Raw genomic sequence first — 12500 nt, 5'->3', positions numbered from 1 at the left:
TATAATAATAATAATAATATGGTATATCAATAGTAATATTATTATTATTATTATTAATTATATGGTATATCAATAGTAATATAATAATAATAATAATAATATGGTATATCAATAGTAATATTATTATTATTATTATTAATTATATGGTATATCAATAGTAATATAATAATAATAATAATAATAATAATAATATGGTATATCAATAGTAATATTATTATTATTTATTATATGGTATATCAATAGTAATATAATAATAATAATAATAATATGGTATATCAATAGTAATATTATTATTATTATTAATTATATGGTATATCAATAGTAATATAATAATAATAATATGGTATATCAATAGTAATATTATTATTATTATTAATTATATGGTATATCAATAGTAATATAATAATAATAATAATAATAATAATAATAATAATAATAATAATAATATAGTAATAATAATACGGCTGGGCCGTTGCATTATAGTCAATGAATGGGATACTTGTGGGGTCTCTATGGGGTCCCCGGATGACCCTCCTTGGAAAAGACCAGGCGACATGGACTGGACAGCGTTGTGTCCGGCATGTGCTTATATTAGCAAATCCTGGCTGACCTCTGCTGCCCTCTTCCTCTCTAGGTCCGCAGAAGGGATTAGCCGGAGTCTTCGCTTCCATGGCCGGAATCACCGTCTTGCTGTGAATATTCTTGTCTTTCTTTGCCGTGTTCCAGAAGCATTCCCTCCTGACGTTTCTCCCACACCTATAGCAGGCATCCTCGGAGGTTGTGAGGTATATATTCAGGAGAGAATGGAAAACACACGACAACCCTGTGGAAGCCTTCGACAACACATATTCGTTCCAAGTTTGGTCCAGGTCCACCGTGTCAGTGCATGCTGCATGATGTTCCGCCGGTGAACGCCCTATGTGCCTCACTCTTGGCAACTGGAATATGCTTAACAGTGCGCGCTGATGGTGCCGGGAGTCTAGAAGAGCACACCACACACTCGAGAGATATCGGTGATAACCTACAATATACAAAGCAGATATACCAGTGATGGCCAACCTATGACACGCGTGTCAGCACTGTCAACACGCCTAGCCATTTTTGCTGACACGCTGCCGCCTGCAGATTGATTGGATGACTAATGTCTTTTGGGGCCAAATTTGGTGTGATTTGGTCCAGTTTTGGTGTTTACTCCATGGGAATTATGCACATTACATATATATATATATATATATATATATATATATATATATATATATATATATAATTGTTCTATTATTATTGTAGTATATTATTATATTATTACCATTATATTATTATTATATTATTTACTAGCTGTGCCCGGCCACGCGTTGCTGTGGCGAAGTCTGGTGGTATGGGAAATAAAGTATTGAGGAATTGGTGGTAGTTAAGGTCAAGGGTCCCCTGGGCTGAGTGGGTTGCTAGGAGACCAAGTGAGCGGAGCTTAGCCTTCTAACTGGCAGCAATTGGATAAAAGCAATTATTCCTCTCTCTCCAATTAGGACTTTATTTTTCTTTTCTTTTTGTTGTATCAACCTAGAGGCGTGGATGAGGGGTTGTGATGTCAATTTTTGAGGTTGTGGGGTGTTTACTTTTGTTGTTTTGTCCGCTGCCGTGATGCCATCACTCTTTTATATAAATAGATTATATATTTTTGTTATTTAAACTATATATATTGAGAAAATATGTTGTTTTTTTTTCTCAAAGTGACACACCACCCAAGTCATGCTCGGTTTTTTTTGGTGAATTTTGACACACCAAGCGCAAAAGGTTGCCTGTCATGTTGTGCTTCGGAAGCATTCTCTCCTGACGTTTCCCCCCCACACCTGTGGCAGGCCTCCTCGGAGGTTTGTGAGGTCTGTTGGAAACGAGGCAAGTGGGGTTGATCTACCCGTGGAATGATGTCCAGGAGCCAACATTTCCGCAGTGAATATTCATTGCAGCGCATGAAAAGAGAGCCGGCCAGGTGCGCATTTGATCTCCCAAGTGTACAGGCAGGAGGAGTTTGGCGTATGCGCAACCGATCAATAATAGCAGTGGTTTGTTGTCCAAGACTCCCATGGCCGGAACCACTGGGTTGCTGTGAGTTTTCCAGCCATGCTCCAGTAGCATTCTCTCCTGAGGTTTCTCCCACATCTATGGCAGGCATCCTCAGAAGTTGTGAGGTTTGTTGGAAACTAGGCAAGTTGAATATATATAACTATATCTATATCTATCTATATATATAAAAGAGTGATGGCATCAGGGCAGTGGACAAAACAACAAAACTACAGGCCCCCCAACCTCGAAATTTGACAACACAACCCATCATCCACGCCTCTAGGTTGATACAACAAAAAGAAAAGAAAAATAAAGTCCTAATTGGAGAGAGAGGAATAATTGCTTTTATCCAATTGCTGCCAGTTAGAAGGCTAAGCTCTCCAACTTGGTCTCCTAGCAACCCAATAAAAAATATTTAAAAAACCACTAAAAATAATTAAAAACACTAAAAAATTAATACAATGAAATACTATTATAACAGAAAATAACTAAAAATAATACAAGAAAATAATAAAATATAATAAATTAAAATTTATTTAATTTATTAAATTAATAAAAATAATACAAGAAAATAATAAATATAATAATATAATATTTTTAGTTATTTTCTGTTATTATAGTATTTTATTGTATTAATTTTTAGTGTTTTTTATTATTTTTATTGGGTTGCTAGGAGACCAAGTGGGAGGAGCTTAGCCTTCTAAGTGGCAGCAATTGGATAAAAGCAATTATTCCTCTCTCTTTAATTAGGACTTTATTTTTCTTTTCTTTTTGTTGTATCAACCTGGAGGCGTGGATGATGGGTTGTGTTGTCAAATTTCGAGGTTGGGGGGCCTGTAGTTTTGTTGTTTTGTGGGTCGCCGTGATGCCATCACTCTTTTATATATATAGACTAGCTGTGCCCGGCCACGCGTTGCTGTGTTGTTGTCTGGTGGTGTTGGTGAGAAATGGTTGAGGTCGTTAGTGGTGGTATTGAATGTCTGTTGTATGGTTGTCTTTATGTTTAGTATGCACACTGAAGTGGATTATATGGCAGTGTGGAGTCAAGATAATCCAGTTCAAAGCAGATAATATAAGATTCTAAATGGGTTATATAGCTGTGTGGAAGGGCCTTGAGTCTACACTGCCATATAATCCAGTTAAAATCTGATAATCTGTGGAAGAGGCCTAAGTGAGGCCTAACTGTGCCTGTCCCCTGGGCTGAGTAGGTTGCTAGGAGACCAAGTGGGTGGAGCTTAGCCTTCTAACTGGCAGCAATTGGATAAAAACTATTATTCCTCTCCCTGTAATTAGGACTTTATTTTTCTTTCCTTTTTGTTGTATCAACCTAGAGCCATGAATGATGGGTTGTGTTGTCAAATTTTGAGGTTGGGGGGCCTGTAGTTTTGTTGTTTTGTGCGCTGCCCTGATGCCATCACTCTTTTATATATATAGATAGATGTGCATAATCAGGACCGAAAATGGGAAAAACCAACTCTTTGCTAGCTTTCACCCTCCGAGGCTCTTGGCGTGTTGCATTCCACAGCGTGGCACGGCACTGAATAGCCTTGCAGCTTCAAGGCCTGGCTGCTTGATTAGCACTGAATAGCCTTGCGGCTTCAAAGTCTGGCTGCTTGATGTCCAGGAGCCTGTGTGAGCTCCCCATTTCTACCTCTGATCACGCCGACGTTTCCGCAGTGAATATTCATTGTCAGCGTGAAGCATGAAGCGCATGAAAAGAGAGCCGGCCAGGTGCGCATTGGATCCCCCGTGTACGGCTCCTGGTGGAGACACTGGTTGCGCACAAAAGTACACGGAGAAGAGATCGGTTAATGCGCTACCGATCAATAATAGCAGTGGTTTGTTGTCATGGCTGGAACTACGGGGTTGCTGTGAGTTTTCCAGCCATGCTCCGGTAGCATTCTCTCCTGACGTTTCTCCCACATCTATGGCAGGCATCCTGGAAACTAGGCAAGTGGAATATATATATATATAAAATATATGTGCATAATTAGGACCGCAAATGAGACAAGCCAACTTTTTTCTAGCTTTCATCCTCCTCCCAGGCCGGGCCTTGGCGTGTTGCATTCCACGGCGTGGCACGGCACGGCCTGGGCCTGCTGCTGCTTTGCTTGGCTTTCTCCTTTCTCCGGCGGCACAAAAGCCCCATGAAATGTCCAGGGCCCGCCTGGCATGCTTCTCAGTAGCCATGGAGACGGGACACAAAAGCCTCCGTCCCGGGGAGCAGCCGAATTCCAAAAGGAGACAAAGGGAGGGAGAGAAAGAGAGCGACAACCATGCGCTCCGAACTCCTGGGCCAGAAGAAAGGAGCGCATCGCAAGGAGGAGAGAGAGGCCAAGCACAACGGTGCTCTTCCTCCTCCGGGTTCCTTCCTTTTGCATTCCCATTCTGTCCCCATCTTCCCTGCTCAACCTCTTTCTTCACCACCAAAGCGCCTGGCTCTTGTCTTGCGCATGGCCTTCGAAAAGGAGACGAACCAAACCGCACTGAATCATGTGCCGACTGCAACGTATATCCTCCCACACACACACCATGCTTACTATTATTACTATGACTACTACTGCTATTATTATACGATGACTATGACATTATTATTATTATTATTATTATAATTATTATTATTATTTTGTACAAAGACTACTGCTACTATTATTATACGACTATTATTATTATTATATTATTATTATATGACTATTATTATATGACTACAATTACTACTATCATTATTATTATATGACATTATTACTATTTTGTACAAAGACTACTGCTACTATTATTATACGACTATTATTATTATTATTATATGACTACTACTACTATTATTATTATATGACTATTATTATATGACTACAATTACTACTATCATTATTATTATATGACATTATTACTATTTTGTACAAAGACTACTGCTACTATTATTATACGACTATTATTATTATTATATGACTACTACTACTACTATTATTATTATATGACTATTATTATATGACTACAATTACTACTATCATTATTATTATATGACATTATTACTATTTTGTACAAAGACTACTGCTACTATTATTATACGACTATTATTATTATTATATGACTACTACTACTACTATTATTATTATATGACTATTATTATATGACTACAATTACTACTATCATTATTATTATATGACATTATTACTATTTTGTACAAAGACTACTGCTACTATTATTATACGACTATTATTATTATTATATTATTATATGACTATTATTATATGACTACAATTACTACTATCATCATTATTATATGACATTATTACTATTTTGTACAAAGACTACTGCTACTATTATTATACGACTATTATTATTATTATTATATGACTACTACTACTACTATTATTATATGACTATTATTATATGACTACAATTACTACTATCATTATTATTATATGACATTATTACTATTTTGTACAAAGACTGCTGCTACTATTATTATACGACTATTATTATTATTATTATATGACTACTACTACTACTACTATTATTATATGACTATTATTATATGACTACAATTACTACTATCATTATTATTATATGACATTATTACTATTTTGTACAAAGACTACTGCTACTATTATTATACGACTATTATTATTATTATTATATGACTACTACTACTACTACTATTATTATATGACTATTATTATATGACTACAATTACTACTATCATTATTATTATATGACATTATTACTATTTTGTACAAAGACTACTGCTACTATTATTATACGACTATTATTATTATTATATGACTACTACTACTACTACTATTATTATATGACTATTATTATATGACTACAATTACTACTATCATTATTATTATATGACATTATTACTATTTTGTACAAAGACTACTGCTACTATTATTATACGACTATTATTATTATTATATGACTACTACTACTACTACTATTATTATATGACTATTATTATATGACTACAATTACTACTATCATTATTATTATATGACATTATTACTATTTTGTACAAAGACTACTGCTACTATTATTATACGACTATTATTATTATTATATGACTACTACTACAGTAGAGTCTCACTTATCCAAGCCTCACATATCCAAGCCTCTGGATTATCCAAGCCATTTTTGTAGTCAATGTTTTCAATACATCGTGATATTTTGGTGCTAAATTCGTAAATACAGTAATTACAACATAACATTACTGCGTATAGAACTATTTTTTCTGTCAAATTTGTTGTATAACATGATGTTTTGGTGCTTAATTTGTAAAATCATAACCTAATTTGATGTTTAATAGGCTTTTCCTTGATCAGTCCTTTTAATCCAAGATATTCACTTATCCAAGCTTCTGCCGGCCCGTTTAGCTTGGATTAGTGAGACACTACTGTATACATTATTATTATTATGGTTATTATACAACTACTACTACTATTATTATATGACTATTATTATTATTATTATACATCTATTTTTACTATTTTTATACAACTACTTCTATCATAATACAGTAGAGTCTCACTTATCCAACACTCGCTTATCCAACGTTCTGGATTATCCAACGCATTTTTGTAGTCAATGTTTTCAATATATCGTGATATTTTGGTGCTAAATACGTAAATACAGTAATTACAACATAACATTACTGTGTATTGAACTACTTTTTCTGTCAAATTTGTTGTATAACATGATGTTTTGGTGCTTAATTTGTAAAATCATAACCTAATTGGATGTTTAATAGGCTTTTCCTTAATGCCTCCTTATTATCCAACATATTCGCTTATCCAACATTCTGCCGGCCTGTTTAGCTTGGATAAGTGAGACTCTACTGTATTACTATTATACAGCTACTACTATTATTATTATATGACTATTATTATTGTTATTATTATACAACTACTGCTATTATTATAAGACTATTATTATTATTATAAGACTACTATTACTACTATCATTATTATTATTATATGACATTATTATTATTATTATTATTATTATTTTGTACGAAGACTACTACTATTATTAAACGACTATTATTATTATTATTATTATATTACTACTACTACTATTATACAACTTACAACTACTACTATTATTATTATACGACTATTATTATTATTATTTTATGACTATTATTATTATATGACTACAATTACTACTATCATTATTATTATATGACATTATTATTATTATTATTTTGTAGAAAGACTACTACTATCATTATACGACTATTATTATTATTATATGACTACTACTACTATTATACAACTACTACTATTATTATTATACAATTATTATTATTATTATTATTATTAGACCACTATTATTATTATAATATGACTACAATTACTACTATCATTATTATTATATGACATTATTATTATTTTGTACAAAGACTACTACTATTATTATATGACTATTATTATTATTATTATTATTATTATTATATGACTACTACTATTATACAACTATTATTATTATTATTATTATTATTATACAACTATTATTATTATTATTAATATTATTATTATTATATGACTACTATTATTATAGGACTACTACTATTATTATTATACGACTATTATTATTATAAGTCATTATTATTATTATACAGCTATTATTATACGATGACTACTATTATGCAACTATTATTATACGACTATTATTATTATACGACTACTACTATCATAATTATTATTTTATGACTGTTCTTATTATTATTAAACAACTACTTTTATTATTATTCGACTACTACTATTATTGTAATTACATACGACTATTATTATTAGTAGTATTATACAATGACTACTACTATTAGTAGTAGTAGAAGTAGTATATATAATGCTTTTTTCTGTTGGTGATAATGACATTTGATTGCATTCTATTACCATTATTATTATTATTATTATTATTATTATTATATAAAATGCTTTTTTCTGTTAGGATGCAAAACTTGCACAGTCCCGTCAACATCCCCACCACTAGTATGGATCTACATCAGTTCGAAACGGATCTGCATGTGCAGCGCACTCCTGGGAGCACTAACTCGCTTGTGCTAAAGTTTGAGCCAAAGTGGCAGTTGCGACTCCGAAATACTTGTTGTGTTGCCCCCAAAGCCACCACCCATACAGTATGGATCTATATCAGTTCAAAGTGGATCTGCATGTACAGGACACTCCTGGGAGCACTAACTCACTTGTGCTAAAGTTTGAGCCAAAGTGGCAGTTGAGACTCCGAAATACTTATGTTGCCCCCAAAGCCACCACCCATACAGTATGGATCTACATCAGTTCAAAGCGTATTTGCATGTACAGGACACTCCTGGGAGCACCAACTCGCTTGTGCTAAAGTTTGAGCCAAAGTGGCAGTTGCGACTCCGAAATACTTGTTGTGTTGCCCCCAAAGCCACCACCCATACAGTATGGATCTACATCAGTTCAAAGCGTATTTGCATGTACAGGACACTCCTGGGAGCACCAACTCGCTTGTGCTAAAGTTTGAGCCAAAGTGGCAGTTGCGACTCCGAAATACTTATGTTGCCCCCAAAGCCACCACCCATACAGTATGGATCTACATCAGTTTGAAATGGATCTGCATGGGCAGCGCACTCCTGGGAGCACTAACTCACTTGTGCTAAAGTTTGAGCCAAAGTGGCAGTTGCGACTCCGAAATACTTGTTATGTTGCCCTCAAAGCCACCACCCATACAGTATGGATCTACATCAGTTCGAAATGGATCTGCATGGGCAGCGCACTCCTGGGAGCACTAACTCACTTGTGCTAAAGTTTGAGCCAAAGTGGCAGTTGAGACTCCCAAACAATTGTTATGGGGGTGTTGTTGTGTTGCCCCCAAAGCCACAGAAAGCAGCATGAGATGCATCAGAGAGGAGTAACTACTCACCCCACATCCAGACGCAGAGCAAGAGCAGGAGCACCGTTCTGAACCCCATGGCCCTCTCGGTGTGGGACCCCGGTCACGGCTCAGAAGCCCACCACCACCAGCACCACCCTTGAGACGCCTTCCAAGGAGGAGGAGGAGGAGGAGGATGCGGAGAGGCCGCCCGGCTCCATGCTTGGCTCCGAACAAGCTGGACACTCTCGCTGTCCACTTGCCACAAGGCTGAAGCCGCTGGAAAACACGGCCTGGATCTCCGGCCCGGAGCCGCCGGCACTGCAGCCGTGCGCCAGGCAGCACTACGTTCTCATTACAACCAGAAGGAAACAAAAAAGATTCAGGGAGGGTTTGGAAACTTTTTCTCCCTGAAATGCCTCCTGATCAAATACGGCAGCAAGTCTTCAATCCAATCCTCCTCGGCTCCTCTCTGAATCCGGGGAGCGGAGTGAGCTCCCACCGTTAGCCCCAGCTTCGGCCAACCTAGCAGTTTGGAGCGACTTGTAGGTCTTCTTCTGAATGCGCACAGACTACGTTATCATCGGCATACGGCAGCAAGTCTTCGATCCGATCCTCCTCGGCTCCTCTCTGAATCCTGGGAGCGGAGTGAGCTCCTGCCGTTAGCCCCAGCTTTGGACAAACTAGCAATTCAGAGCGACTTGTAGGTCTTCTTCTGAATGCGCACCGACTACGTTATCATCGGCATACGGCAGCAAGTCTTCAATCCGATCCTCCTCGGCTCCTCTCTGAATCCTGGGAGCGGAGTGAGCTCCTGCCGTTAGCCCCAGCTTTGGACAAACTAGCAATTCAGAGCGACTTGTAGGTCTTCTTCTGAATGCGCACCGACTACGTTATCATCGGCATACGGCAGCAAGTCTTCGATCCGATCCTCCTCGGCTCCTCTCTGAATCCTGGGAGCGGAGTGAGCTCCTGCCGTTAGCCCCAGCTTTGGACAAACTAGCAATTCAGAGCGACTTGTAGGTCTTCTTCTGAATGCGCACAGACTACGTTATCATCGGCATACGGCAGCAAGTCTTCGATCCGATCCTCCTCGGCTCCTCTCTGAATCCTGGGAGCGGAGTGAGCTCCTGCCGTTAGCCCCAGCTTTGGACAAACTAGCAATTCAGAGCGACTTGTAGGTCTTCTTCTGAATGCGCACCGACTACGTTATCATCGGCATACGGCAGCAAGTCTTCGATCCGATCCTCCTCGGCTCCTCTCTGAATCCTGGGAGCGGAGTGAGCTCCTGCCGTTAGCCCCAGCTTTGGACAAACTAGCAATTCAGAGCGACTTGTAGGTCTTCTTCTGAATGCGCACCGACTACGTTATCATCGGCATACGGCAGCAAGTCTTCAATCCGATCCTCCTCGGCTCCTTTCTGAATCCGGGGAGCGGAGTGAGCACCCGTTGTTAGCCCCAGCTTCGGACAAACTAGCAGTTCGGAGCGACTTGTAGGTCTTCTTCTGAATGCGCACAGACTACGTTATCATCGGCATACGGTAGCAAGTCTTCGATCCGATCCTCCTCGGCTCCTCTCTGAATCTGGGGAGCAGAGTGAGCTCCCGCCGTTAGCCCCAGCTTCGGCCAACCTAGCAGTTCGGAGGGACTTGTAGGTCTTCTGAATGCGCACAGACTACGTTATCATCGGCATACGGCAGCAAGTCTTCGATCCGATCCTCCTCGGCTCCTCTCTGAATCCGGGGAGCGGAGTGAGCACCCGCCGTTAGCCCCAGCTTCGGCCAGCCTAGCAGTTTGGAGCGACTTGTAGGTCTTCTTCTGAATGCGCACAAACTACGTTATCATCAGCATACGGCAGCAAGTCTTCAATCCAATCGTCCCCGGCTCCTCTCTGAATCCGAGGAGCGGAGTGAGCTCCCGCCGTTAGCCCCAGCTTTGGCCAACCTAGCAATTTGAAGTGACTTGTAAGTATGAATGCGCACAGACTACGTTATCATCGGCATATTGGAGTCCTAAGGAGCCCCTGGTGACGCAGCGTGTTAAAGCGCTGAGCTGCTGAAATGGCGGACCAAAAGGCCGCAGGTCCGAATCCTAGGAGCGGAGTGAGCTACCGCCGTTAGCCCCAGCTTCGGCTAACTGAACAGTTCGAAAACATGCAAATGTGAGTAGATGAATAGGTACTGCTCCCCTTGGCGGGAAGGTAATGGTGCTCGATGCAGTCATGCCAGTGGCTACATGAACTTGGAGGTGTCTACTGACATGAGAATGTGAGTAGATCAATAGGTACTGCTCCGGCGGGAAGGTAACATTGTCGCTCCATGCAATCATGCCGGCCACGTGACCTTGGAGGTGTCTACGGACAACACCGGCTCTTGGGCTTAGAAATGGAGATGAGCACCAACCCCCAGAGTGCGAGTAGATCAATAGGTACTGCTCTGGTGGGAAGGTAATGGCACTCCATGCAATCATGCCCATGGCGGTGTCTGTGGACAACGCCGGCTCTTTGGCTTAGAAATGGAGATGAGCACCAACCCCCCAGAGTGCGGGTAGATCAATAGGTACTGCTCTGGTGGGAAGGTAATGGCACTCCATGCAATCATGCCCATGGCGGTGTCTGTGGACAACGCCGGCTCTTTGGCTTAGAAATGGAGATGAGCACCAACCCCCCAGAGTGCGGGTAGATCAATAGGTACTGCTCCGGCGGGAAGATAATGGCACTCCATGCAATCATGTCCATGGCGGTGTCTGTGGACAACGCCGGCTCTTTGGCTTAGAAATGGAGATGAGCACCAACCCCCCAGAGTGCGAGTAGATCAATAGGTACTGCTCTGGTGGGAAGATAATGGCACTCCATGCAATCATGCCCATGGCGGTGTCTGTGGACAACGCCGGCTCTTTGGCTTAGAAATGGAGATGAGCACCAACCCCCCAGAGTGCGGGTAGATCAATAGGTACTGCTCCGGCGGGAAGATAATGGCACTCCATGCAATCATGTCCATGGCGGTGTCTGTGGACAACGCCGGCTCTTGGGCTTAGAAATGGAGATGAGCACCAACCCCCCAGAGTGCGGGTAGATCAATAGGTACTGCTCTGGTGGGAAGGTAATGGCACTCCATGCAATCATGCCCATGGCGGTGTCTGTGGACAACGCCGGCTCTTTGGCTTAGAAATGGAGATGAGCACCAACCCCCCAGAGTGCGGGTAGATCAATAGGTACTGCTCCGGCGGGAAGATAATGGCACTCCATGCAATCATGCCCATGGCGGTGTCTGTGGACAACGCCGGCTCTTTGGCTTAGAAATGGAGATGAGCACCAACCCCCCAGAGTGCGGGTAGATCAATAGGTACTGCTCTGGTGGGAAGGTAATGGCACTCCATGCAATCATGCCCATGGCGGTGTCTGTGGACAACGCCGGCTCTTTGGCTTAGAAATGGAGATGAGCACCAACCCCCAGAGTGCGAGTAGATCAATAGGTACTGCTCTGGTGGGAAGGTAATGGCACTCCATGCAATCATGCCCATGGCGGTGTCTGTGGACAACGCCGGCTCTTTGGCTTAGAAATGGAGATGAGCACCAACCC

At 40.1% G+C, this 12500-nt stretch overlaps 1 protein-coding gene across 2 annotated transcripts in view; it reads right to left on the bottom strand.

Annotated features, from left to right (window-relative positions):
• crb2 (crumbs cell polarity complex component 2) overlaps positions 1 to 9182 on the bottom strand; it is a 55531-nt gene extending 46349 nt beyond the window's left edge. For both annotated transcript variants that reach the window (XM_062959481.1, XM_062959480.1), the window contains exon 1: positions 8971 to 9182. In XM_062959481.1, the coding sequence (XP_062815551.1) occupies positions 8971 to 9019 (49 nt within the window). In that variant the 5' untranslated portion in view covers positions 9020 to 9182. The remainder of the gene's footprint in view (positions 1 to 8970) is intronic.
• Positions 9183 to 12500: the final 3318 nt, after the last annotated feature.

The sequence above is a fragment of the Anolis carolinensis genome, unplaced genomic scaffold (genome assembly GCF_035594765.1).
Source record: "Anolis carolinensis isolate JA03-04 unplaced genomic scaffold, rAnoCar3.1.pri scaffold_7, whole genome shotgun sequence".
In the NCBI taxonomy this organism is placed as follows: domain Eukaryota; kingdom Metazoa; phylum Chordata; class Lepidosauria; order Squamata; family Dactyloidae; genus Anolis; species Anolis carolinensis.
This window is presented reverse-complemented; position numbering and strand designations above follow the sequence as displayed.